Source organism: Monodon monoceros, unplaced genomic scaffold (assembly GCF_005190385.1).
Source record: "Monodon monoceros isolate NGI ecotype Baffin Bay Population unplaced genomic scaffold, NGI_Narwhal_1 Super_Scaffold_6, whole genome shotgun sequence".
Taxonomy (NCBI): Eukaryota; Metazoa; Chordata; class Mammalia; order Artiodactyla; family Monodontidae; genus Monodon; species Monodon monoceros.
In genome coordinates, this window is record NW_021703783.1 from 6,257,864 (window position 1) to 6,284,518 (window position 26,655).

The 26,655-nt window shown below is 55.5% G+C and overlaps 3 protein-coding genes across 6 annotated transcripts; 2 read left to right on the forward strand and 1 right to left on the reverse strand.

Moving 5' to 3' along the window:
* Window positions 1–348: 348 nt before the first annotated feature.
* USP5 (ubiquitin specific peptidase 5) lies at window positions 349–13,336 on the forward strand. Of its 2 annotated transcripts, none has more exons than XM_029204915.1 (20): window positions 349–531; window positions 3,517–3,642; window positions 3,883–3,949; window positions 4,147–4,280; window positions 4,437–4,582; window positions 4,827–5,011; window positions 5,492–5,586; window positions 6,140–6,333; window positions 7,064–7,135; window positions 7,452–7,539; window positions 7,668–7,793; window positions 8,268–8,421; window positions 8,757–8,931; window positions 9,541–9,629; window positions 10,448–10,639; window positions 11,141–11,284; window positions 11,362–11,507; window positions 11,726–11,879; window positions 12,003–12,087; window positions 12,714–13,336. In XM_029204915.1, the coding sequence occupies exons 1-20, from the start codon at window positions 421–423 to the stop codon at window positions 12,805–12,807; spliced, it is 2,577 nt and encodes an 858-aa protein (XP_029060748.1). In that variant the 5' UTR covers window positions 349–420; the 3' UTR covers window positions 12,808–13,336. The 2 variants fall into 2 exon arrangements, with proteins under 2 accessions (XP_029060748.1, XP_029060749.1); XM_029204916.1 differs by having other exon boundaries at window positions 10,448–10,570.
* Window positions 13,337–14,585: 1,249 nt separating this feature from the next.
* Window positions 14,586–18,260, forward strand: TPI1 (triosephosphate isomerase 1). The gene is made up of 7 exons (XM_029206284.1): window positions 14,586–14,846; window positions 15,977–16,100; window positions 16,204–16,288; window positions 16,363–16,495; window positions 16,782–16,867; window positions 17,446–17,533; window positions 17,664–18,260. The coding sequence occupies exons 1-7, from the start codon at window positions 14,621–14,623 to the stop codon at window positions 17,780–17,782; spliced, it is 861 nt and encodes a 286-aa protein (XP_029062117.1). The 5' UTR covers window positions 14,586–14,620; the 3' UTR covers window positions 17,783–18,260.
* Window positions 18,261–18,377: 117 nt separating this feature from the next.
* SPSB2 (splA/ryanodine receptor domain and SOCS box containing 2) lies at window positions 18,378–20,780 on the reverse strand. 3 transcript variants are annotated; one of them, XM_029206287.1, is made up of 3 exons: window positions 20,608–20,780; window positions 19,696–20,446; window positions 18,378–18,754 (listed from the first exon to the last, which is right to left on the reverse strand). In XM_029206287.1, exons 2-3 carry the CDS (start codon window positions 20,360–20,362, stop codon window positions 18,627–18,629), a joined length of 795 nt encoding a protein of 264 aa, XP_029062120.1. In that variant the 5' UTR covers window positions 20,363–20,446; window positions 20,608–20,780; the 3' UTR covers window positions 18,378–18,626. The 3 variants fall into 3 exon arrangements, with proteins under 3 accessions (XP_029062120.1, XP_029062121.1, XP_029062119.1); XM_029206288.1 differs by having other exon boundaries at window positions 18,527–19,254; window positions 20,608–20,742; XM_029206286.1 differs by having other exon boundaries at window positions 18,527–20,446; window positions 20,608–20,742.
* Window positions 20,781–26,655: the final 5,875 nt, after the last annotated feature.

Consider the following 26,655-nt stretch of genomic DNA (forward strand, 5'->3'; position numbering starts at 1 on the left):
CAACTGCCCTTCTATTTTCCCATTGGACAGGTCCCCAGGAAAGTTTCTGGGATTGACCGGTTTAAGCCACCGTCAGTTTCTGCTCTTCAATAGACAGCACACTAATGGATTGTAGGGTACCGGAGTCCCAGCAGCCAAAACTCCGGGACCCATCTCACTGCTCTACGTGCGCTCTAACCTGGAGGAGTGGGATTGGCTCTTCCGAGCATCGATTGCATTAGAAGCGCTTTTCATTGGCGATAGGCAAGAGCCGGGCAGAGGGCGGAGCACTAGCGGGCAGGCTCCGTCCAACTGCCATTCTCGCCCGTCTTTCCTTCAGCGCGTGCGCCTAACGAGTGGCGCTCATTGGACTAAAGGGCAGGGGGTGGGGGACTAGAAGCGGTGGGAGCCGCTGTGTGTCGAGGAGCTGCTGCCGGTGTCATGGCGGAGCTGAGTGAGGAGGCGCTGCTGTCAGTATTACCGACTATCCGGGTCCCCAAGGCTGGAGACCGGGTCCACAAAGACGAGTGCGCCTTCTCCTTCGACACACCGGTAAGCCCATTCCCCACGGCCGCAGCGAGCACGACTTCCTTCCATCGCCCTGGTCATTCCGCCGGGGCCTGCAAGTCTTGGGCCACCGCCTCCCTGCGGTGCACCATGGGACTTGTAGTCTCCCACGCTACCCCCGCCGTTGCTTCGAATTCTCGGGAGCTGTCATGTGACTACCGCCCCCGGAAGCCACCGCGCCCGCCTCACCCGCACCCGGTCTCGTGGAGCACTGTGGGGATTGTAGTCGCTCACTCCCTTCGTTACCGTTTTAAGCCAGAGGCGCAACCCGGTTGCCAGACTACATCTCCCATGTGGACCCCTGCGAAAGCCTGGGAGTTGGCCTTGCCTATCGCGCATAGCTCTCCGGGTTTTGTAGTCTCGTGTGGGAGGGATGGTGCAACCCCCCACACACAGTTCTGGGCCCGGGTTGGGGTAGGAGGGTGGGGACTGCAGTTCCCAGGCGACTAGTAGTCTGGAAGTGGCCTTGAAGAAACCCGGTTCTGAAAAAGGCAGAGTTAGAGAGCCTCCACCCATGGTTAATATGGACAGGGGCCGGGGAGGTGGGGTCATTGGTGGTAGGGAGAGGAGGAAAGAGGAGAGGAAAGCCCTGGTCGTTTCTCCTTTGAGGTGAATTATGGCCGCAGCCCTCTCTCTTTCTCCCGCCCATCACAGAGAGCAGAGGGAACCCTTTTGAAAGTATTCCCAGAGAGGTGGTTTCTTTCGTGTTGGGTACTGAGGCCCCTTTCCCATCCCGCTCCCACTCTTGACTAGTTAGGCAAAGCCGCCACCCACACCGTGCTTCACGTTTTGCAGGCTCCACCCGGTACCTCCCTCCCTTCCTGCAGTTCTGCCTTCCTGTGACACCCTCAGGCAGACACAAGCCTCCAGCTAGGCCAGAGCCTGAACTGAGAGGGCAGCAGCCTGGCTGGGATCCGCCCCCCTCACCACCCCTCCCTCAAGCCGCTGCTGGGCCCTGCCCAGGGTGTTCAGCCAGACCAGCTCATGGCCGGGAGAACTGCAAGTCAGAGTGGAAAGGCTTCATTAATGCATCGCCAGTGCTGAGGATAGCAGCGTGATCTGAGGCCCAGTTCAGGATCATCACTGTGATTTGTAGGTTGCTTGGTTTGCTAGGCTTTGATCTGGGCCCCAGACAATGTGCTGCTTCTCTGAAGTCTGGCTTTGGCAGAGCTAAAAGAGGACGGCTGCTCAGAACAGAGCTCCAGGGTTCCCAATCTTTGGTGGAGTCAGCGTCTTCTCTTTGCAACATAGGAGTTTAATCACTGCAGAGCTCCCACAGGCCTCCCAGTTTTATCAAGTGCATGCATTGGTGAAGCACTGTCTTTCTCAGGAGGGAAAGGTTTTTTCCTTAATTATCAACAGATGGTAGAAGTCTCCCTTCTTTCAATTACCTACAGTGTCTCCTTCACTACACTCCTGTCCCTCTCCTTAGTAATGGTTTGAACAATCCAAAAGGGGTTTTTGTAATCTCATTACACTTTCCTTCTCTCACCCCAAGTCAGGAGATCTCCATTGGTTGGCTTTGCTAACCAACTTCTGGCATATTTGATTATCTTCAAATTGGGTTCATGGTAGAAAGAGCTTATATGACCTCCGTGATGAGAAATGCTCTATTTGTTCATGAACGTTATAACCCACACTGTTCTAGGGAGTGGTACAGAGCAATCTATGGGACTGAGAACTGCGGTGCGGTGCCCTATTTTTTTTTTTTTTTTTTTTTGCGGTACGCAGGCCTCTCACTGTTGTGGCCTCTCCCGTTGCGGAGCACAGGCTCCGGACGCGCAGGCTCAGCGGCCATGGCTCATGGGCCCAGCCGCTCCGCAGCATGTGGGATCTTCCCGGACCGGGGCACGAACCCGTGTCCCCTGCATCGGCAGGTGGACTCTCAACCACTGCGCCACCAGGGAAGCCCCCGGTGCCCTATTTTTAACTCACAGCAGAGAATTTTTCAAGGCCACTGAGGCTTTAATTCCAGGAAGAAGATGCCTGTTGTTGCTTGGATCTGAGGGAAGACTCTTGTCCAGTTTCCTCCTTCTCCATCGCTCTCTTCACAAGGGCACGGGTGGACTTGCTCAGTTTGGGGAAAGCCCATCTTCCCTCCTCAGCTGTGATTTACAGTGGACACTTGTCTTTCCCTGTTTTCTTCCTGGGTCATATGTGTTCTTGTCTCAGAAGGTGTTGATAGATGGTTCTAGAAAGAGGATGGCTTTGAGGTTGGAGGTTGATGGGACTTCAGTGGGGATTTGGTTATTGGGCGGGGGCGGGAAGGGCGAAGCATCAGGGCGGTGACTGGAGAATGCTGGACTTCATGTCCTTGCCAGACTGGGTCCCAGTTCAGCTGTGAGCCCCAAGCAAGGCATTGTTCCCCTGGAGCCAGACCTCAGCAGGCAAGGAAGGAGGAGACCAGTGTAGACCAGGAATCGACTGCCTAGTAGAGTGAGGGAAGGGAAAGATCTGGCCTTGCTGGCAAGCTCGGGCTTAGGTGTCTTGTTCAGGTGCTGGCATCTGTGCTTCTCCGGTCTGGAAGGTTTGCTGAATCTTGGACGTCGGGTGGGGTTGGTCATGGTGTCCCTAGATTAGGTTCAGTGTCTGACATGGAGGTCTTTCCAAGTCTATGGTAGTTGATCCCCATTCACTCTGCGGATCTCTGGGCTCCAGGAAAGAGGTAAAGGGAGTTCTCTGCAGTATACCAGAGGGCTCCCAAGAAGAAGCAAGAAGGAAGAGGAATGGTGACTGATAGGTGTTGCTCAGCCCCCGTGTCCTTGTGGGTCGTTATCAAAGTTACAGGAGGATGGGGAGACTCTTAGCCAGGTGCCAGGTCCTAAAGGGCTAAGTGACTCGCCAAAAGCCAAACGGTGTTTGAGGACAGATCTTTCTTCCGGAAACCAGCAGTTTCTGACTCCAGGCCTTGGTCTCCCCTGGCCAGGCTTCATCCTGCCTGTGTTCCCTCCCCTGCCTCTTGTCCTGCAGGAGTCTGAGGGTGGCCTCTACATCTGCATGAACACATTCCTGGGTTTTGGGAAACAGTATGTGGAGAGACATTTCAACAAGACCGGACAGCGAGTCTACCTGCACCTCCGGCGGACCCGGCGCCCGGTAGGCAAGGCCTGAGGACATTCGGGCACATCCCACTGGGCCCCCGTATTGAATCTGTCTGTTCCATCCTGACCTCCCGCAGGCCTCAGTTTCCCCCTCACCTATTTCTGTCGGTGTCATTAAAACCCAGCACGTGTGTTTTTTAGCTCCTTTCTCTTCCGAGATTAGCCCACTCCATCCTCCTCATTTGTACCTTCCTTGGTGCTCATGGCTGACGCTGCCCTTCCTGCCTCGTTGCAGAAAGAGGAAGACACAACTGCAGGCACTGGAGACCCTCCCCGCAAGAAGCCCACCCGTCTGGCTATTGGTGAGCATCACGGCCGTCCTGTTCTCCTCCCTGAGCTAGCCATTCCTGCTCTCAGAGGTACTAGGAAAGCCCCCGAAGGATGGGCCTGATCCGTGGCCCTGAAGCCCTGGAGGGGACAAGGTGAAGTGCTGTCTCAGAGAAGGGGTGTTGACCTGTGGTGGTGGTCCTACCCCCGCTCTTCTTCCCTGTCTTACCAGGTGTCGAAGGCGGGTTTGAGCTCAACGAGGAGAAGTATGAATACGAAGAGGATGTAAAAATCGTCATTTTGCCGGATTACCTGGAGATAGCCCGGGATGGGTTGGGGGGACTGCCTGACATTGTCAGAGATCGGGTATGAATACCTTCCTGCCCTACCGAAGATTCTAGGGCAGGCGGGGCCAGAGCAGTGATGTCGTGGGCAAGGCCTGAGAAAGCTGAAGACCACGGGGCTAGAGGGGCACGTGGGGCTGTGGGCTGGGTCCTGTCTCTCACCCTCTGCTTCCCCCAGGTGACCAGTGCGGTGGAGGCCCTGTTGTCGGCTGACTCAGCCTCCCGCAAGCAGGAGGTGCAGGCCTGGGATGGGGAAGTACGGCAGGTGTCTAAGCATGCCTTCGACGTCAAGCAGCTGGACAGCCCTGCTCGAGTCCCTCCCTGGTGAGGCCCGGCCCCTCCACCTCGGGGTGCAGCCCCCAGAGCTGGGGCCAAGAGGCCACCCTCCTGGGGGTCTGCTGGGAGAGAGGGTCGGGAGCAGGCTAAGGAGGGAGACCTGGGGGAGCTGAGCTAAGTGAGGGCACCTCCAGAGGAGAGGAGAAGAGAGAGGTCTTGGACCAGCGGGGGACCCACCTCTTCCATAAACCCCTGACCCATATTTCGGCTAATTTTCTTCTCCCGGGATTAGTGGCTGGAAGTGTTCCAAGTGCGACATGAGGGAGAACCTGTGGCTCAACCTGACCGATGGCTCCATCCTCTGTGGCCGGCGCTACTTCGACGGCAGCGGGGGCAACAACCATGCCGTGGAGCACTACAGGGAGACGGGCTACCCGCTAGCCGTCAAGCTGGGCACCATCACACCTGACGGAGCTGGTACTACCCCCCCCCCCCCCCCCCCCCCACCGCTGACCGCCTCCACGCGGAAATCGCTGGGTCTTAACCCTTAACTCATCTCACGTGACACGAACAAGATGCCAGTTTGTTCTCTTGATAAACGATGAAAATATTGCAGTAAAACTGAATTTTCAGTTAACCCCCAAATCTCAGTCCCCTTCCTGGGGGTCACCATCGTTGTCTCTTAGTGAGTATTCTTTCAAACCCATCTCACTCTAGAACCTTACCTGTAGGGTGGAGGCACAATGAATTCCAACCCTTGTCCTGTTTCACCCCATCGTCCCAGACAGCCAGTCCCAGAAGGGCTTACGGCCTCACCGATGCTCGAGGGAGCCAAGAGCGTTACCCTCACGGCTCGTCCTTCTGGCCCACCGAGGCTTCTCAGGGCAGGGGGTGGGGTTGGTGGTCAGGCTGGGCCTGAGCCGCCCCCTCTGACACTGCTGCTGCCTCCTATGCTAGATGTGTACTCATATGACGAGGACGATATGGTCCTGGACCCCAACCTGGCCGAGCACCTGTCCCACTTCGGTATCGACATGCTGAAAATGCAGAAGGTGAGGCCCCTTCAGCTTCTAGAATCGTTTCATCATTCTCTGACTACTCCTGAGCCCCTACTCTGTGCTGCTCACTGCACATGAGACGGGGTGGTCCTCGCTCTCATAGGCTTATATTCCGGATGAGAGGCAGGCATTGATCAGATGCTCACGCAGATACGGGAGTAACTGCAGACTGTGGAGGGTGTGCAGGAGTTTCCAGGGGGCCGCCTAGTCCAGGGGATGGAGGAAATGGCCCTGAGGAAGTGATGCTTGGGTGATCTGAGGGTGAGAAGGGGTGGCTTCAGCACGGATGAACGCTTTAGCTCGGGGGAGTTGAGTTCGTTTCATCCCCTCATTTGAGCAGAGGCCTGCTGCCTAACGGGCCCCTGGGACAGTTGTCTGTGGCCTTCCGGAACTTGCACTGGAGGATACCCAATGGGCCTCCCGTGTCAGAGCCCGTAATTCAGCACATTCCAGGCTCCAGCTGGCTCTCGTCCTAGACCAAGCGAGAGAACGGAAAAGACGCAGGGCTGCGTTCCTTAGCCTGTCTGAGGTGCCCCTTCCCGTGCAGACGGACAAGACGATGACGGAGTTGGAGATAGACATGAACCAGCGCATCGGCGAATGGGAGCTGATCCAGGAGTCGGGGGTGCCGCTCAAGCCCCTGTTCGGGCCCGGCTACACAGGCATCCGCAACTTGGGCAACAGCTGCTACCTCAACTCGGTGGTCCAGGTGCTCTTCAGCATCCCCGACTTCCAGAGGAAGTGAGTGCTGCCCTCTCCCCCAGGCCGGCCCCTGGGCTCTGCGCCCCTGACGCCCGCTCCTCCCCTGGCGGCTGGCCTCCAGGCACCCTCCTTTGGCTGCTCTCAGGACCTCTGTTCTAGCTCAGTCTTAGTTCCTGGTACACTGCGAGGGGAGCAGGTTCTAGGGCTGCATCACCATTAACCCGGCCACACACAAACCCACTGGTGGGGCCAGACGCCCAACCCCAGGGCCCCCCCGAGCCCTCCTGACTGACTCAAGGGCGAGCAGGTGGTCTTTATTTTAGGCCAGTGACATCAGGTGAGCACCTAGCAGATACATGGAGCATTTGGGGATAGGGGAGGGCTAGGGACGTGACGATAGAAGAAAGGCAGGTTCTCAGCATAAGTGAGTTTACTGTCTAATTGGGAAGGCCTGGTACACACATGAAAACTTAGAACACATTGACACGTTCTGTTCAAAAAATATGAACCGTATTTATCCTTCTCCTGGGCTGTCTTCTCCCTTCCCCCAACTCTCTGTCAGGGAGGAGGCTGGAGTGCCCTGCATGCCGACTGAGTTGGAAATGGGAGGGAGGGCAGGTTGCTGGAAAGAAGTGGACCCCAAGGGTCAACTGCGTGCCTCCCCGCTCTGGAGGGAACCTGTTCCCTGAGCTGGTAGATAATTAGTCCCTTCCCTTTTCCTCTGGGGCTGGGCCAAAGCCCCTCCAATGACCCTTCCCTTTGCTCTCAGATACGTGGATAAGCTGGAGAAGATCTTCCAGAACGCCCCGACAGACCCGACCCAGGACTTCAGCACCCAGGTGTATGTAGCCAGTCCTGTGCGCCTTCTTGCTCCTCCATGACCCCCTGGAGTGGACAGCAGTTCAGCCCCCGGCCAGCTAGAGGCAGTTTAGCCCCCGGCCAGCTAGAGGCTGTTTAACCCCCGGCCAGCTAGAGGCTCTCAGATGACTGCCTGCTGGGCACGCTGTCTGCCTTGAGTTGGGTTCCCATGGAATCTAAGGTTTTTCACATTTAAGAGAGTTGTCTAAGGGGGCTTTGAGCAGGGGTTGAGTTGGGGAGGATGAGGTGTAGATGGGTGTCAGACGGAAGCTGAGTGGTTCTCTTGGATGTCAACGCAGGGCCAAGCTGGGCCATGGCCTTCTCTCGGGAGAGTATTCCAAGCCAGCACCAGAGTCGAGCGACGGGGAACAGGTGCCGGAACAGAAGGTGAGTCTGGGCCTCCATCCCTTTCAGGCTCTGGAATTGTGGGCAAACTGAGATCCGGGAGGTGTCTAAAGAAGGCCACTTGGTGGCCTCTCGGGCCCCAGCTGAATCGCCGCCCTGGCTCTGCCTAGGACGTCCAAGATGGCATCGCCCCTCGGATGTTCAAGGCCCTCATTGGCAAGGGTCACCCCGAGTTCTCCACCAACCGGCAGCAGGATGCCCAAGAATTCTTCCTTCACCTTATCAACATGGTGGAGGTGAGGGCGCTCTTCACACACCTGCTGTCTGCCTGTGATTCAGGTCCCTCCCTTCTCCTTGCTGCCCATTCTTTCCTGTCAGCCCTAACCCACTCCCAGCCCTGGGACCCCACAGCCTTCGCTCCCTGAGCTTTCCCTGCGAGGAGCGGCTGCACCTGAGGAGCGCAGCAAAGGAGCGACCCTTACAGTCGCTGGGCTTGCAGCCTAACGAAGGATGCACCCAAAGAAAACGATAGGCGGTTGCTTAGCACTTAGAAAGTACAGACACTTCGCCACGCAGTTCCACCGTGCCCGGATGGGCCAGAACTGGCGGGGTTGATTAGGGAAGGCTTCTGCTCTGCTCTGGCATCCCTGCCCCTCTTCGTGGTCGTCTCTCTTCCACTCCCCTCTCTCCCTGACCCCCCAGTGACTCTTCTAGGCTCCCATCCCAGTGCCTGGCTGCCCAGACCTCCCCACCCTGCCTCTTCCCCATAGAGGAATTGCCGGAGCTCTGAAAATCCTAATGAAGTGTTCCGCTTCCTGGTGGAGGAAAAGATCAAGTGCCTGGCAACAGAGAAGGTGAAGTACACCCAGCGAGTGGACTACATCATGCAGCTGCCTGTGCCCATGGACGCGGCCCTGAACAAAGGTGGGCACTCTGCTCTCCCAGCGGGGCCTGGAGGCGGAGGCTGAGGCCTGGGAGCAGTGCTTGGGTGCCTTACAGAAGCAGAGCCCGTGGTCCGCCCTGCTCCGCAGCCAGAGGGCCGAGGCGGGGCTGTTGGGGGCAGGTGGGATTAACCTTGCCTGCAGCTGGTCAGCAGAGCTGTGTTGAGAAAGAGGCAAGATCACAGACGGACGTGTGTCCGGTAGGTTTGGAGAGGTGGAGGAGCTGAGGTTGTCGTGGACGCAGCGCCAGTAGGGAGAGGCTCAGGGGGGAAAGAGGCAGCCCCCTCTGAAGGACCCACCCACTGATTCTGTCACCAGAGGAGCTCCTGGAGTATGAGGAGAAGAAGCGGCAAGCCGAAGAGGAGAAGCTGCCACTGCCAGAACTTGTTCGGGCCCAGGTGCCCTTCAGTTCCTGCCTGGAGGCCTATGGGGCCCCCGAGCAGGTAGATGACTTCTGGAGCACGGCCCTGCAGGCCAAATCAGTAGCCGTAAAGTAAGTCCTGTGGGTCCGGGCCCGTGTCAGCGTAAACCCAAAGATGCTGTCAGCCTTTTTTTTGCATTCTCGAGTCCCTTTGTGGTCAGAATCTCAGACTTGTGTCAGTTGAGGCTGGTGCCCCGGTCCAGGAGGCCCCAGCAGGAGGGGACTCGGATAATTGCGACACGCTACCTTGACCTGCCCCTACCAGTCCCTCGTCTCTCTTGGGATGGAATCAGTTTCCAGGGCAGCCTCTCTCCGCTCACTTCCCCGATCCCGGCAAAGCACAGGCACTCAGTGACAGTCGTGGACAGAATTGAAACTTCCAGTATATGATCTTACTCTTTGCTAACCCATCATTGGGCATGAACTTGAGATGTGAAAGAGTCTCTGGTTGCCGGGATTTCAGCCATGAAATCCATGCCCGTGAGACGCCCCCCGCCCCCCCCCTCACTTCCCCGGCTTCTGCTTCTCCGTGGCTACAGATGCTCTTCATGCCTGACCAGGGCAAGAAAAGAATATGGAGTGTCTTCTGGGCTGTTAGGGCTTCTATCCATGACAGGCTGAACCCGGGGTGGGGCTTTCAGGAGAGGTTCTCTGGGTACCAGGACATTCTCTCTTCCCTAGGACCACGCGATTTGCCTCATTCCCTGACTACCTGGTCATCCAGATCAAGAAGTTCACCTTCGGCTTAGACTGGGTGCCCAAGAAACTGGGTATGGTGGCTGGGACGAGCGAGGGAGGCTAAGCAGAAAGTGCTAGAAAAAGAAGGGGCCTTAACACGTAAACTAATGCTTCTCCAACTTCCCTCCGAAAGGGGAAACATTACCTTAGATGTTTCAAAATGTGTCTAGTTTGAAAAGCGCTGACTAAAAATATTAAGACTTCTTTGATTTTTTACTTTTTTCCCTACATTTTTTAATTGAAGTGTAGTGGATTTACAACGTTGTGTTAATTACTGCTGTACAGCGAGGTGATTCAGTTATATACACACATGCCTTTGTTTTCAGACTCTTTTCCATTATGGTTTATCGTAAGATATTGAATACAGCTTGCTGTGCTGTACGGTAGGATCTTGTTGTTGAACACTTCTTCGATTTTATAGTTATGACCTAAAAGTGAAAGTCATCTTCATAGTTTTATGTAATTGGTAAGATGCTTTCATTTTGATAATCTTGAAACGGTTTTTCACGGGCCTTACAGGCCCCTGATGACTTTGCGAACTGCAGAATTAACTTCATTTCCTAGATAAGTCGAGCCCCACGGAAGTCTAGAATCATTCTGCGGCGCATTTGGAGGCCCCTTCCTGGCTCGCGGCTCGTTGGTGGTAGATCCAGGACTGGAATCCTGGTCTCCTGAACCCTGGCCCGTGATGATTTTTATTACACTGAGAACCCTGCAATGGGTCCTGCTCTGAGCAGCATCTTACTACAGAGCAGGATGGGGGCAGGGGCTTGAGATCCCTGGAGTGCTTATACCCAGAGGGCCTCGGGGAGCTGCTGAGGGGACCTCTGTCCTGCTGTTCCACTTGCAGATGTATCCATCGAGATGCCAGAGGAGCTAGACATCTCCCAGCTGAGGGGCACAGGGCTGCAGCCTGGAGAGGAGGAGCTGCCCGACATTGCCCCACCCCTGGTCACTCCGGATGAGCCCAAAGGTAGCCTTGGTTTCTATGGCAACGAAGACGAAGACTCCTTCTGCTCCCCTCACTTCTCCTCTCCGACATGTTAGTGACTCTTCTTCCTGCCTGTCTCTTTCCCTTGCTGATGGGGGTCTTCTCTGCCTGCCTCCCCTTGTCCCTGTCCATTGTGTTTCTCCTGTCCTCCTTTTCAAATTTCCTCTGCCCTCTTGATGGACGTGAGGACCAATAGAGCACCCCCAGCCACATCCTCTGTGTGGCTGGCTAATGGCCTCTGCCCTCGTTCACCTCGAGTTGGGTAGGGGGCGGGGGCAGGTTATCATACTCCAGAAACAGCCGTTCTGAGAGAATGGGCAAGGAAGGGGCTCCCCGGGGGACCTCTAGCCTCAGTTCTGTACCTTGAGGATACTGCTGGCCACACGTGATGTCGTTTTGTCATTTTAGTTCTGGAATAAGGTGCCAGGCCATGGAGGAAAAACACATGGAACGGGTGGCTGGAAGAGGGCTGCGGGTGGACTGTGGGAGCGAGGAGGGGCAGGGAGTGGCCCAAGGAGTCAGGCCCCTGTGCCCACGCGTCTCCGCCAACAGCGCCCATGTTGGATGAATCGGTCATCATCCAGCTGGTGGAGATGGGCTTCCCGATGGACGCCTGCCGCAAAGCTGTCTACTACACGGGCAACAGCGGGGCCGAGGCCGCCATGAACTGGGTCATGTCGCACATGGATGATCCAGGTAAGGGGAGCTGGGGGGTGGTGAGCAGGCAGGGCCAGCACCCTCCCGCAAACACTTCAACCCCTTCACATCCGCAGATTTTGCAAACCCCCTTATCCTGCCTGGCTCCAGTGGGCCCGGCTCCACAAGCGCAGCAGCTGACCCCCCGCCAGAGGACTGTGTGACCACCATCGTCTCCATGGGCTTCTCCCGGGACCAGGCCCTGAAAGCCCTGCGGGCCACGGTATGGCGCCCCCAGATGAGGGCGGGACCTGTGGGAAGAAGCGGGTGGGAGCGAGGTTCCATCCCTCGTGAGCAAGACCGAGGATGACCTGTGTGGTACGGCCAGTCTGGGGCTCTGCCCTTTAGTGGCTGTGATAAGGGAGCAGAGGCCTTCACTGGGGGCTTTCTTGACCCTGACTTTGCTAAAAAATAAAAAGTAACGCTTCCCTCCTCTCCCAGAGTAATAGTTTAGAACGGGCTGTGGACTGGATCTTCAGTCACATAGACGACCTGGACGCGGAAGCTGCCATGGACATCTCCGAGGGCCGCTCAGCTGCCGACTCCATTTCCGAGTCCATACCGGTGGGACCTAAAGTCCGGGACGGTCCTGGAAGTGAGTGTCCCGGGGAAACAGGACGGGCGGGGGCTGATCCACACTCCCTGAAATCCCGTCCTGGGTGTGAGCTGCTGGATGCATCCGCCCTCACTGTCTCCTCCCCTCCCCCTCCCTCCCTAGAGTATCAGCTCTTCGCCTTCATTAGTCACATGGGCACCTCAACCATGTGTGGTCACTACGTATGCCACGTCAAGAAGGAAGGCAGGTGAGGGGACAGCACGTGCCTTTTGAATGGGACAGTGTTTCTGGGGATGGGGAGGGGCATCCTGGAAGTCCTAGAATATTTGTGAGGGACAATAAGGCATTGCCTGGTGGTGGCGCAAATTCACCAGAAATTGGCAGAAAGCCTGACGGCAGAGATGGGCAAACCTAGGGCCCAAGGGCTGAATCCCGCCACTTGCTTTTATAAATAAAGTTTTTACAAGCATGGCCACACTTACTCGTTTATGTATTGCCTGTGGCTCTTTTCACGCTGCAACATGCAGGCTGAGTAGTTGTGTCAGACCGGATGGCCTGCAAAACCTGAAACATTTCCTGTCTGGCCCTTGACAGACAAAGCTTGCTGATCCCTACCTAAAAGGAATGGGTGCAGGTGGCTGTAAAGATACCACAGGGTTTGAAGACACCGAGTAGAGTAGGAATGACCCTGTGAGATTAGGACGTTCCCTTGAGACAGGTGGCAGCTGGACTGTAGGTTTGGGGACCGAGGCAGAGAATGTTGGGGCGAGCCTTTGCCCCAGAGTCACCAGGGTCAATTCCAGGGGCCACGTCAGAGAGACTGAGTTGAGAATGCCCGGGTTGTTCATCCTTTTCCCCCACCCCCTTCCCCAGATGGGTGATCTACAATGACCAGAAAGTGTGTGCCTCTGAGAAGCCGCCCAAGGACCTGGGCTACATCTACTTCTACCAGAGAGTGGCCAGCTAAGAGCCTGCCCTGAGCCCTTACCACTGAGGGCGGGGGACAGACCACCCAGCATGAGGGTTGGGTGCCCCCCTGCTCTGTTACCCTTTTTCTTTTCGTCCCCGGCAGCAGGGAAGAAGCTAGTGGCCATGGGAGAATGGCCAAGCAAAGCGGGGGGCGCTCGGGAGACTTTGGGGACAGAGCAGGCAGGGGACAGGAGGGGCCGGCTGCCTGTCTGTGAGGAGACTGTAGCTTTCCTGCCCTTGACCCCATAGTGCTCTGCTTCTCTGTGATCCTGCCGGCCTGGCGTGGAGCGGGCTTGTTTGTGTGTGTGGTGTGGGTGTAGCTTTGTGCAGCCTCTTCCACAGGAGGGGGCTTCTGTGCCTCCCCTCCCCACTTTGTGTTTGCTCTCCGTGTGGTCAGGCAAGGAGGGACATAAGGGAAATGGGGACCCCCCTCACCCTCCTGCCTCAGTCTTTTCCCCACCCTGTCTCTCCCCTGTCCTCTGGAAAATGCCAAAATACAGGATGTGAATAAAAGTACAATGGTTCAATCGTGTCCTGTTTGATAACTTGGGGGAAACTGTTAACCCCCTGGGGTTAGCAGGAGGGCCAGTTTCTGAAAACTCCCGGCCCCAGCCCTTTGACCCTCGTGCCCCCTCGTAGGCAGTTCTGTGCTTTTTACCATTCTAGCGCTCTTGGGAGATTGGGGGGTGAGTGAGGTGAGCACTGGGGGAGTAGAGGAAAGCTGAGGGGTGCGGGCTGTCAGATGAAGAAAAGTGGAGTGGGGTGACACAGAGCACGGATGGGGTGAAGAGTCCTTCCTTCCAGCCATCACAGGAGAGGGGGCCCAAATGGGTACCTCCCAAATGTCCCCAGTGGCTAGGGAGCCCTGGGCCCCAGGCCCTGCAGTCTCTTGTCAGGCCTTGGCCCGCTGGAGTAAAAAGTGGGGTACTCCATGGACTTCCCTGGTGGTGCAGTGGTTAAGAATCTGCCAATGCAGGGGACACGGGTTCGAGCCCTGGTCCGGGAAGATCCCACATGCCGCGGAGCAACTAAGCCCGTGTGCCACAACTACTACTGAGCCTGCGCTCTAGAGTACGCAAGCCACAACTACTGAACCCCGTGCTCCACAACAAGAGAAGCCACTGCAACGAGAAGACCACGCACCGCAACGAAGAGTAGCCCCCGCTCATCGCAGCTAGAGAAAGCCCGCGCGAAGCAGTGAAGACCCAACGCAGCCATAAATAAATAAATATATAATAAAATAAAGTTTTTTTAAAAAGTGGGGTACTCCTGAGGTCAGGGCAGACCTCTGAACTGCCTCTTTCTTAGCTGCACCGTCTCCACCCAACGTGGGCCGTCCCTCCGCCTCTGAACCCTGTTACTTGCCCAGTTTCTGTTGGGCTGGGCTCGCCCTGCTAGGTCAAAGGTGCCTGCTCAGCAGTCAGGGATGTGGCCGCTCCGATGGGGGAAGGGGGTTCATTTTCCCAGAGTTGGGAGAGATGCCCCTCAGGGCTCTGAGGCCAAGCCTGGGAGTGGAGTGGCCGGGCCTGCAGCTAGCTCCCCCCTCGGGATCCCTCTGGCCCTCTGGGGGGCTGCAGCCGTGAAGCGGGGGCTCCTGTGAGTGCCTGCCGGGCGCACAGTTCTCGCCTTCTCCCCAAAGTCTGGCAACTGCGGCTGAAGCGACTGTGAGCCCCCGACAGCCCAGGAACGTTGCTACAAGAATGGTGATAACGTCAGAACCTCGCAACGCGGGCGGCGGGCGGGGCCGGGGGCAGGGCCTACGCGGGCGGAGGGCGGGGCCTGAGGCAGGGCTTCCTCGGGCCGGGCCAGTCATGGCAGAGGACGCGGTGGGGGCGGAGTTCTGCCTCTCCGCGCTCTATATAAGCGGCCAGTGGCAGCGGCTGCGCGCTGCTTGTGACCTTCAGTGTGCCGGATTCACCGCAATGGCGCCCTCCAGGAAGTTCTTCGTGGGGGGGAACTGGAAGATGAACGGGCGGAAGAACAATCTGGGGGAGCTCATCAACACTCTGAACGCGGCCAAGGTGCCGGCCGACACCGGTGAGCCTTGGCCAGGGAGGGCCGGGGTGGGAGGGCCGGCGTGGCGGCGCCCTCTCCAGAGTGCTCTTAGCTGGTGTCCGCGTGGTCGTGCACGGCTGGGGACCAGGGCTGTCGGGGTCCGGGCCTTGGCCCCGCGGCCCCAGGACCCGGGGTGTGTTGACGCGGAAAGGCGGGGCCGCATCTCACGGTGCCCTCCGGCTGTGGGTCGTCGGGAGGATGGTTGCCCCGGGGCGCGGACGGGGGCTGCACCCGCCGAGAGCGGGGGATGGAAGCGGAGCCCAGCCCCTGCGGGCGATCGGGAGAGGCCGGCGGCAGCCCGGTGTGTGTGGTAGGAGGCTGAGTACGGGCTTAAGCTGCCCCCTAGGCGCGGGCTTCGTGCGCTGCCGCACGTAGCCCGAGACTCCTCCCCGCGCCTTGCCTGGGCGGCCGAGTGGCTTTGGCCTCCTGAGCTACCGCTCTGACCCTTTCCCCTCGGCGACCTGCATGACTCCTGCCTTACGCGGAAGGGGCTGAGCCATTTGGGAGTGAAGAGCGATCCTACCGCTTTCTCCAGCCTGGAAACGGGAAAGCGCAAGGCCTCTATGAGCCAGTCGACTCGCTGCCACCCTCGGCAGAGTGCAGTCCTCAGCCCTTCCCCTCCCACGCACCTAAGGCACAGAACCCCGGGTCTTATCAAGAGGCATCCCCTTCTGGTTTATTACCCCCAAAGACGCCAGTACAAACCCCAGGAGTTGGCCGCTTCTGCTTTTGCTAAAAACCCTTGCCTGGCCCGGTTCCGAAGGTGGGGATGGGCTATTTTAGAAGGGAGGCGGGGTCGGCCCTCAGAGAATGCTGAGTCTAGGAGGTGCCCAGGCCCAGAATAGCCTGGGGAAATCGGAGCCACAGCTGTTAAAAGAGCAGAGGGCAGGGCAAGGGCCATCGCCTCTCAGGGGTACCTGGAAGGCTCAAAGAGTTGGGTCCAGGCCCAGCCTGAGCTGCAGAGTGGACAGAGATTATCGTGCTGGTGTGAAAAAGGGCAAAAGCAGAACTAAGAAAGTGGTGAAGGCTAGGGGGCTCCCGAGCACTGGATGGGGTCTGGGGAATGAAGGCTTCCTGTGACCTCATCCCCTCTGTCACCGTCTTATCCTCAGAGGTGGTTTGCGCACCCCCCACCGCCTACATTGACTTCGCCCGGCAGAAGCTAGATCACAAGATTGCAGTGGCTGCGCAGAACTGCTACAAAGTGGCTAACGGGGCCTTTACGGGGGAGATCAGGTGACATGTGGGTGGGTGGTGGACGCAGCCCTCATTATTCTCATGAAGGGGAAAGCGACAGGGTGGGCTCCCTGCTGAACCGTGGCTTGTTCTCTTCCTTTAGCCCTGGCATGATCAAAGACTGTGGAGCCACGTGGGTGGTCCTGGGGCACTCGGAGAGAAGGCACGTCTTTGGGGAGTCAGATGAGGTTAGTAACCAGGAGAGGAGATAAGAGATGGCTTATCCCAAGACAGATGTCTCACCAAGTCTGTTCCTCAACAGCTGATTGGGCAGAAGGTGGCTCACGCCCTGGCAGAGGGACTTGGAGTAATCGCCTGCATTGGGGAGAAGCTAGATGAGAGGGAGGCTGGCATCACTGAGAAGGTCGTTTTCGAGCAAACCAAGGTCATCGCAGGTATCTCTGGAGAAAGGGACCTTTGAGCCTAGCCAGGGCTACGGAGGCACAGAGGGTGGGGTCATATGCCCTGCAGCCTGACTTGATCCCCACGGTGATGCAGGAAACGGGAGGGTGAGAACCCTTGTATCCTTATCGCTTCTGCTCCTGCCCCATGGTATAGATGCCACTTGGAGTTCCTTTAACGGCCGCCAGGGGTCAGTAGGCCACCGTCACTCATTCCCTGGGGAAACAGCTGGCTATCTCCTTCCTGTTCACCCTTCCACCTGTGATCTCTGTCCCACAGATAATGTGAAGGACTGGGGCAAGGTTGTCCTGGCCTATGAGCCTGTGTGGGCCATTGGTACTGGCAAGACTGCGACACCTCAACAGGTAACCAAGCCCAGGAGCCCTACCCTCATCTCCCCTGCCTTGGTAGAACTGGACAGTCACAGAGACCACCGGGGCCAACCCCTCATTTAAAAGACAGGAGAGGGGAGGGGGAAGGGTAAGCTGGGACGAAGTGAGAGAGTGGCATGGACTTATATATACTACCAAATGTAAAATCGATAGCTAGTGGGAAGCAGCTGCACAGCACAAGGAGATCAGCTCCATGCTTTGTGACCACCAAGAGGGGTGGGATAGGGAGGGAGACGCAAGAGGGAAGAGATATGGGGATATATGTATACATATAGCTGATTCATTTTGTTATAAAGCAGAAACCAACACACCATTGTAAAGCAATTATACTCCAATAAAGGTGTTAAAAATAAATAAATAAATAAAAATAAAAGGAGAAAAGAGAGTGACATGTCAAAGGACATCCATTCCAGGACCTGGGTGGGATCGAAGCCCCGGTGTTCTATCTCAGACCCCAGGGTTCTTGTCCCAAAACCACACTGCCTATCTCCACTGATGCCCACGTTTTTTGCCCCTTTGAGTGAAAGTCTTAGTCTAGCTTCTTGTTCTAGGCCCAGGAAGTACACGAAAAGCTCCGGGGATGGCTTAAGTCCAGCATCTCTGATGCAGTGGCTCAGAGCACCCGCATAATTTATGGGGGTAAGTGGGTTTGGTTCCAGCCGGAGGTGGAGTGGGCTGAGAACCCGATTGAGTCCTTCTTCAACGTGGAGGTAGGGCTGAAGTACCCCCTCCCATCCCTGACCTCTCCCCCTCTCTTCTCCCTTCCCAGGTTCTGTGACTGGAGCAACCTGCAAGGAGCTGGCAAGCCAGCCTGACGTGGATGGCTTCCTTGTGGGGGGCGCTTCCCTCAAGCCTGAATTCGTGGACATCATCAATGCCAAACAATAAGCCCTGCCCGTCTCTGCTACCCTTCCTGCTGAGACAGGGACTAGGTAGCTCAGAAGACCAGTAACTGTACTGCCCCCCCACAACCTTCACACGTGCTTCTGATGGTGTCACCTGCTGCCTCTTGTGGCCTAATCCAAAATGTACCTCTTCCTTTGCCGTTTACACCCTACCCTGTAATGGTTGGGACCAGGCCACTCCTGCTTCCACTTACTGTATCAGTTGGAACTCAACCTGTCACCAAGGTGGCTTTAGCTTGGCTGAGAGGTGGGAGGGGTGTTTGCTTATGGGTCCCCTCAGTCCCCAGTGAAGGCAGGAGCAAGAACCCGTCCTGTCCCATCTCATGCCATGAGGTCAGGGGCTGAGAGAAAGTCCTGTCCTCTGCTGCGGCCGGGCTGCTGCCCCCTCCCACGGTGCCGATGCCTGTGTGTGTTGTGTCTGTGAGCAGTCCCGCGTGTGCGGGAAATAAACACCTGGCACTAAGCCTTGGGGTGTGTCCTTCTTCACTGAACTTGTCCAGATCATCTTTCTCCCTTTTGAGGCAGCCACGGGACCCTTGTGCAAAAACAAACAAACAAACAAAAAACCCACAAACAGGTTTCTACAGCAGCACATCTCTTCCAACTTTTACTTGCAGAAATGTCTTGTGTACCAGGCTGCCCCAGCCTTGAGTAACAGCTCCCTCCCTTCCACCCTCTGGGTGGCCCTGGGGCTGTGGTGCTCCCCAGAGCTTGGGGTGGGGTGAGACCCAGCCTCACCGGCTTCAGGCAGCTGGTCTAGGCCAGCAGTGCTGCCTCCCCCCGAGGGGTGGGTCAAGGCCCCAGCGCAATCTGTGGTATCACAGGGGTCACCGGTAGAGCAGGTAGCGCTTCATGGCGGGGGGCAAGGGCAGAGCAGAAACGTGGCCTAGCCGCGTATCCCCCAGGGCGTGGCGCACACACAGGCGGCTCAGGTGCAGAAGGGAGTGTGGCTCAGCTGGGAGAGAGAATGAGGGAAAGTAAGTACGGGTGCAGCCACCAGCCAGACATCATCAAACCACGGGGTCCTGCCCAGAGTCCCTTCCGTTTTCCTGCTGCAAGTCTGCTCCCACCTCGGTTCAGGGGAGGTCTAAGGGGCTCTGAAGTTCTGCATCTGCTCTTGTGGCGGGCGCATCGTGGATCTCACACGCCCCCGGTCGGAGTTGGGGTGAAGCTCTAAGTAAGGCCCTCTAAGCAACCGGCCGAGGCGGCTGTGACCGTGGAGCTGGCCCAGGCTTTGAATCCAGAGAGGCCCCAGAGCTGGGGCTGAGGAGGTGAAAGGAAGGGTGGCCCTCCTCCACTCTACAACAGCTCCCATGGGCTACAGGGGAGGGGCGGCCACCTTCTGCTGCAGACTTGGCAACTGCAGAACAGTTAAGTCCGCTCAGCCCCAAGGCCCTGCCTCCTTCACTGCTCTTCCAGGTGCCTGGACCTCAACGGCTCCTTCCTGGGGTTTGACTGAGGAAGGAAGTAGGTATGTGTCAGAGTCAGAGCCCAGTGAGCCGGGTACACACTCCGGGCACCTGGCACCACCAGTCCTCTTCCTCTGGGACTTGTACACCTAGCCCAGGACAAATCTAACCCTTTGCACCTCTGGCTCCAGGGGCTGATCTCTCCTGTGAAGCCCTAATCCCCAGAGTGCTTCACTTCATTCTGAGGGTTCACCTCTCACTAGCAAGTTGCTTTCCCAAGCCTTACTTTTACCTCTATGGCTGTTAGAAAGATTGAGTTAGGTAACAGCTGTGAAGACTCTTAGCCATTCCTGGCACTGAATAGAGGTAGGAGACGGGTCAGATGAAGGCCAGTTCCCTCTGCTCTTGTAAGGCGTTGAGCTTCCAACCCAAAACCACAGACCCCAGTGACAGAACTTACTCTCCCCACACGTGCCCCAGGCCTCACCTCTCCTTTCGCCCAGGTAGCTGATGCGGACCTGGCACTGGCCCCAGACAGCGCTTACTGCTGGATAAAGGGTCCTGCCCTTCAGTCCGCGGAAGGCCGGCCCCAAGTAGGTGCCCCCAATAGCATAGCCCAGAGTTCCCTCCTCCATATCCAGAACCACCAGCAGCCTCTCCGGCACCTCCAGCTGCTCACCCTGAGGTCCGGCTGGATACCGGGGGTCCTCGGGCCCCTTGCTCTGATGGTACAGCTTCCCGCGCCCAAGGTCCCAGCCCCACGACTCGCTGTTGCTGCCCAGCAGCGCCGCATAGTGGTCAGCCTGCAGCGGCGCGAGGGCCGTGGCCACGCCCACCACAGCGTGGGTGCCCCTCTGCTCCCGGGGCCAGCTGATCTCCCAGGCGTGCAAGCCCCTCGAGTAGCCCCTCTTACCCCGGGCCCCATCAGTGCTCTGGGCCACGGGCCGCCGTTCAAAGCACAACCCCCCTTCCGTGACCTCGATGTTCTCTGAGCAGTCCTTGGGGTTCCAGCCGTGGCGCCGTTGGGCCCCCAGGTCAGGAGGGGGAGCCGAGAGCAGCTCCTCCAAGCCCTCGGGACAAGACAGGTCAGGGTACAGGGCCTGCGGGGTGTGGGTGCTGCTGCCGCCGCCCCCTGCCGAGGCTGTCTGGCCCATGGAGGTGAGGAGCTGGAGAACTCCCCTAAAGAGGCTTGCTGGGGCGTCTCTCTTCTGAAAGTCGAGCTCCCGGTCGGGATCGACCTAGAGAGGAGTTGGGAGAGAAGAGTGTGTGACGCGAGGGATCCTGGAGGGGACTCCTCACCCAGGCGCCCCATCCTTTCCCCAGGTTTGCTCACCGCCCCGCTCCTCCCTCTTTGCTCCCCCAAAGCTCCCAGGCCCATCATTACCTTGCCCTCACCCACCTGTCCCTGTCTCTCGAGACTCGCGAGTTCGCCGCCTTTCGGCCTGTCGAGAGACCTTCCCCCTCGCGCGCCCCGCACCCCTGTCACCGCCCTCGAACCTCGCAGGGCTTCCCGTGCCGGGAGGTCGCCGGCCCTCCGGAGCAGCCCAGCCTAAAGTGGCCGAAGCGCGCCGGGCGCAGCCCGCCGGCCTCTTCCGCCGCCAGCACCTCCCCCAGGCCTCGCCCCGCCCCACGGTCCCGCCCCCACGGCCCCTCCGGGCGGTTAACTCTCTTGTCACCGTCTCAGGTCGCGCCCCGCCCCGAGACCGCGCCCCCGCGGGGCCCCTCGGGTGGCGGTTAACACTCGGCTCCGGCCTGGGCCGCTGGGGGCACGTAGCGCGTAGAGCCCATTCCCGGGCGGTAAACCTCAGGTCACAGTCCCAGGCCGCTCCTCGCCCCGAGGCCCCGCCCCCGCGAGGAGGGGGGCCGGGCGCTTAAATCTTACCTGGCTTCTATGGAGTCCGCCCCTGGCCGCCCAGGCTCGGAGTTAACCCTTTCATGGTATCATCGCTTTGGAGGTCTGTTCTCCACCGTCAAGAACTTTGAGCTTCCTGGGCCAGCAGCTCCTGAGCCCCTAGGGATATGGGACAGGAGGTCAAGGAAGGGCTTCCATTGTGGTGACATCTATTTCCGAGTCCTGGTGATTCTGGGTCACTGTCACTGGGCTGATCTTTTTCTGACTCGGGTTGTGAGTCAGCCTGCTCTGTGCCTGAGGTTCTGAACTCTTGAGTTTCTGGCTCTGAACGGTAGGCGTCACGGGTCTGCGTGCTGTTCTAGCCTTCATCCTACCCGTCAATCCATTCCTGAGCTGTCAGCCACATCTGGTAGAGTGTGTGGATAAGACCTTGGTTGTGAGTGAAGCTATACCACTAATTAGTTCTCTGACATTGGAGAGGTTGCCAGACTTCTCTAAACCTGTTTTCTCTTACGTAAAATGGGAATAATGATGGTACTTACCTCACAGGGTTGTTGTGGAGTTGAGATAATCCAGGGGAAGCACTTAGCAGAGTCTGCTAGATAGTTTGTACTCACTAAGCATAGCTATTCCTGTTTCTTAACATTTACTAAGTGCCCACTTCATAGAGAGGCAATCTAATATTAGTGGTAAATGATGTCAGCTGTGGAGCCAGGCTGACTGGGTGTGAACACCTGAAGGCCCGTATGCGGGGTCCTTGGGCAAATTTATTAACCTCCTCATGCCTGTTTCTCCCTCTGTAAAATGGAGATACTATTGGTATCTACTGCATAGGCTCTAGTGAGGATTCAGTGAGGTTATATACATGTAAAGCACTTAGTTTCTGGTTCAAATTTAATCATTTGTGCTGAGCACTGAGGATTAAGCAGGGAATCTTCAAGGAAGTTACAAGGACATTTATGAAACGGTTTATCGTGCGGTAGATAAAATTCTGGATATCCAGAAAGTACTATAGGAGTAAAAAGGATGGGACTCCTAACCAGAGATCAAGCAGTTCAGAAAGGAAAGTGTCCTGGAGGAGATGACACTGGGCTGAATCTTTTTTTTTCTTTAGTATTTATTTTTTATCTATTTAGGCTGCCTGGGGTCTTAGTTGTGGCACACTGGATCTTAGTTGCGGCATGTGGACTTCTTAGTTGCGGCATGCATGCGGGATCTAGTTCCCCCACCAGGGATCGAACCTAGGCCCCCTGTATTGGGAGCACGAAGTCTTACCCACTGGACCACCAGGAAAGTCCCTGGGCTGAACCTTTAAGAATGACAAGGAATTTGCCTGAGAGGTGGTTTTGCAGGACTGGAGGTTGGATTAGAGTTGCTGCATGAATAAGACATTCAGACTGAGAGGTCAACATGAAAATAAAACAGAAGCGATAGCTGGGTTTGGGGAAGTTGGAAGATTTCAGGGTTGCTGCAGCGTGAGACGCAAGCCTAGGGAAGTCGGTGTGAGATCAGGAGGGCTTGCAGGCCAAGTTAAGAATGCAAATGTTACCCTGTAGGACAGATGGGTAATGGGGGAGCCACGTAGGAGAGAGGAGGGAGAGGAACATGGTTAGAAACTTCTTTTAGAAAAAGCATCCCGGCAGCAGTGGAGCGGCCCAGGTGACGTGTTGAGAGCCTGGAATAGGGCAGTCAAAATAAGGATGAAAAGAATTCAAGAAACACTGATGAAACTGCAAGACCTGGTGACTGATTAGATGCTGAGGCCAGGGAAAGGAGAGAGAGAAAGGGACGTTTTCTAGACTGGAAGACTTTTTTGGAAGGTGGTGCCACGAGAAGACAGAGATGACAGAAAGAGGAGCCGATGGGGGCAGGGGCAGGAGGGTGGGAGAGAGAGATGGTGAGTTCACTTTAGGACGTGTTCTTGAGGTGCCTGAGCAACAACCCAATGGAACCATCCAGAACACGCTTGACAGTGGCAGGTCTGGAAAAGAAAAAGAAAATGGCAGGGCTGGATGGGCAGTGAGAGGCCTGGACTGGAGATATAAATTTGGGAGGTGTATCAGCCTTTAGCCAGGAGCTGAACTATGAGAACAAGAGGAGCCCTGGAGAGAATGTGTAGAGTGAGGAGAGGGTCAAGGAGGACACAGCACAGCAGACAATTCAGGTTGGCTTACCTACATGATTTTTTGGGTCATCGGCAATTTTAGTGAGAGAGTGCGTGTGGATTGTGGCAAGTGGGTATCCAGGCTGAAGGTGCTCAACTGGCACCTCCTGTGTGTCAGGCACTGTGCTACACGCTTCACATTTTTAGGGGATAGAGAGTCGGCAGAGGTAAGGTGACAGATTTGTCTCAGAGTTAAAGTTACCCTTGCAAATACCTTACTTACCCCATCTATTAGGTACAGCATACGTTAGTTTCAGGTAAAATACAATAGATGGCAGTACACATATGATGATGTACAGAATAACATTTTACATTGTTTTAGTTAAAGAGAAAGAAGAAAGCATATTAAAAAGGATGTGGGGACTTCCCTGGCAGTCCAGCGGTTAAGACTCCACGCTTCCACTGCAGGGGGCACGGGTTCAATCCCTGATCCAGGAACTAAGGTTCCACGTGCTGCAAGGTGTGGCAAAAAAAAAAGAAGAACCTGAACACTTGTCATCCACCCAACCTGGATATTCTTGCCAGTGTGACAACAAAAATAAAGACATCATGTCTTGGGGGTCAGATACCAAGCCTAATCCACGGCCACCTCCAGTTCAGCTTGAGAAGTTGCAGCTGCTCAGCTGCTGGTGGTTTAAAACGTTTCTTCACCAATTGTTGCCACCGAATCTTGGACTGCTCAAACATTTGTTGGTAATAGCTCAGATGTTCCACAATGCTACGAGCAACTTTAACTTTTACATCCATGTTGTTGCATGAAAAGGTAGCTCATTACTTCCATCATTTTACAGTATTCCGTTGTATGGATATACCACAGTTTACCTATTCTACTGTTGATGGACATGTGAGTTGTTTCCATTTTCAGCTATTATAGAGATGTACAGTATTGCAGATTCTTTTGATGGACCTAGGCACTCATTTTTGTTGGGTGCGTACTTACTGTGCAGAATTGCCGGGTTACAGGGAATTACAATGCATAGATTTAACCAAATGTAATTTTCAGGTTTCTCTCCATGGAGGGATTTTATTCAGAAATTAAATCATTCAGGTATTTACAGCGTGGAACACTTCAACAAGTTTATGAAGATTTGAACTGTTCTTCTCTTCCTGTTCTTCCTATCTTTATCTTCTGGGGATGATTTCATCAGCTCCTCAGCTTTTTATTAGTGTTTCTCTGTGGCTCTCAAGTTCTTTAATTTCTTCCACAAAGCCATAATGATCCACTTGTTAGGCCAAACAGTGAGTTTCACTTCTTTGTCAATAGAAAACCCTTATAGGACTTCCCTGGTGGCCCAGTGGTTAGGAATCCGCCTGCTAATGCAGGGAACACGGGTTCGAGCCCTGGTGCGGGAAGACTCCACATGCCGCGGAACAAGTAAGCCCGTGCGCCACAACTACTGAAGCCCGCGCGCCGAGAGCCCGTACTCCGCAACGAGAAGGCACCGCAGTGAGAAGCCGGCGCACCACAACAAACAGTAGCCCCGCTCACCGCAACTAGAGAAAGCCTGCGCGCAGCAACGAAGACCCAATGCAGCCAAAAATAAATGTATTTTTAAAAATTAAAAAAAAAAACCCTTAAAATACTAAACACATTCTTCCCAACAAGCAAGGACTGTTTGAGGCTTGGTTGTTTCCATGCCTGCTTAATATAAAGGATGCAACTGGCAATGCTGGAGCACTTTCAACTCTTCCAACTCATGACCACGTTAAGATCAGGGTTAGCATTCAATTGGCTCTGGGAGTCAGGGAGGAATCTCAGCCTCATGAATGTGCCTTTGAAACAGCAACTCATGCTTAATCAGTGGAATGAAGGATAGGGGTGACGTTAGAGGGAAGAAGACTTCAAAGCCTTTATGAGCACACTCATAAAGTGTGTGGTACCTCAGAGTGGTACTGCCGCCCGTGAGCAGCAACAACAAAGCCAAGGTTTTTCTCTCTGAGATCCTACTTGGCTTCTAGAATGTAAACTGCAAAATGAAATCAGGCAAAGTGCTGCAGTCACCCAGGACTTTGCATTTGATTGCTAGAGTACAGCAAAAAACAAACAAAAAAACAAATGGGGGCACTGGGATTTGTACCTCTGTAGAACTCTCTGGCTTTATTAAACAGAGTGCTACACTGCCACCAGGAGAGAAGAAGAGAGAGGTGGTCACAAGGTCATTAGTTGCTATCAAACCAGGGCCTTGTGTTTCTAGTTTGGAACTTTAATGGCAATTGGGCATTTCCCCATCAGAAGATACCAGCCTCATTATATTCTGGAAGCTAGCCCTTTGCCCAATACTTCTGTTTAGTAGCTCTGGGTGGCTTTTGCTTCCTGTTCCTCCACTGATACAGCCTCAACAGTTTGAACGTTTTTGGTTTCTAAAACTGTTATGCCATCCTTGGCTGGTTTTGAAATCCTTCCATCCCGAGGCTGTCTTCTCTGGCAGGAGGTGTGAACTGTGGCTTGAGACCAAGAGCTTTTCTTTTTTTCTGCCATGTATGGCCATTGTGAGGCACGTACTCCTGCTTCATTTCTTCCAGGAATAAGTTTAGTGCTTTTAAAGATTTATCACATGTACTTTGCTGTCACTTTAACAGTTACAGAACTTTATGTCCTGGCTTCACGAAATCTGTTGAATCCTGATTGCACATGTGATTTTTTAAAAAATAAAATTTATTTATTTATGGCTGCTGCACGCCGGCTTTCTCTAGAAGCGGCGAGGGGGCTACCCTTCGCTGTGGTGCGCGGTTATCTGACTGCAGTGGCTTCTCTTGCTGCGGAGCACGGGCTCTAGGTGCGCAGGCTTCAGTAGTTGTGGCGCACAGGCTTAGTTGCTCCGCCCAGGAAGATGTGGGATCTACCTGGACCAGGGCTTGAAACCGTGTCCCCAGCATTGGCAGGTGGATTCTTAACCACTGCGCCACCAGGGAAGACCCACATGTGATTTCTTGAGAACATACTCATGTGCCACGTTGGAGATGGACACACTGCCCCTCCTTAAGTAAGCTCATTTTTCTTCCAGCATGGGAAGGGATATCTGTTTCTTTGGCTGGGCGCCAGATGAAATGGTTAGACTGCCTTCAGGTGGGTCGTGTTATGCGGAAAAGAAGCATCTTAAAACACTGGAATCCAGCTTAAAAAGCAAAACACTAGAACCCAGTCAGCCTCCCAAGAAACACACAATGAGAGGCTGAGAACCGGCTGAGAGCAGAGTTCAGTCTCCCGCCTCCTCCCGCTCGCGTGGAACGGTGGCTGGAGACCTTCCGCCCTATTTAATCTGAGAATCGTTGGGCTCACGTTAAGGGTGCCTATGATGAAACCCCACAACATCTCATTTAATCACCACAACGAAGACGGCCCAATGTTTACAGATTCACAAAGCGAGGCTCCGAAAGGTTAAACGACTTCTCCGTGACTAGAGCTGGTAAACGGCAGCAACGGGGCTCAA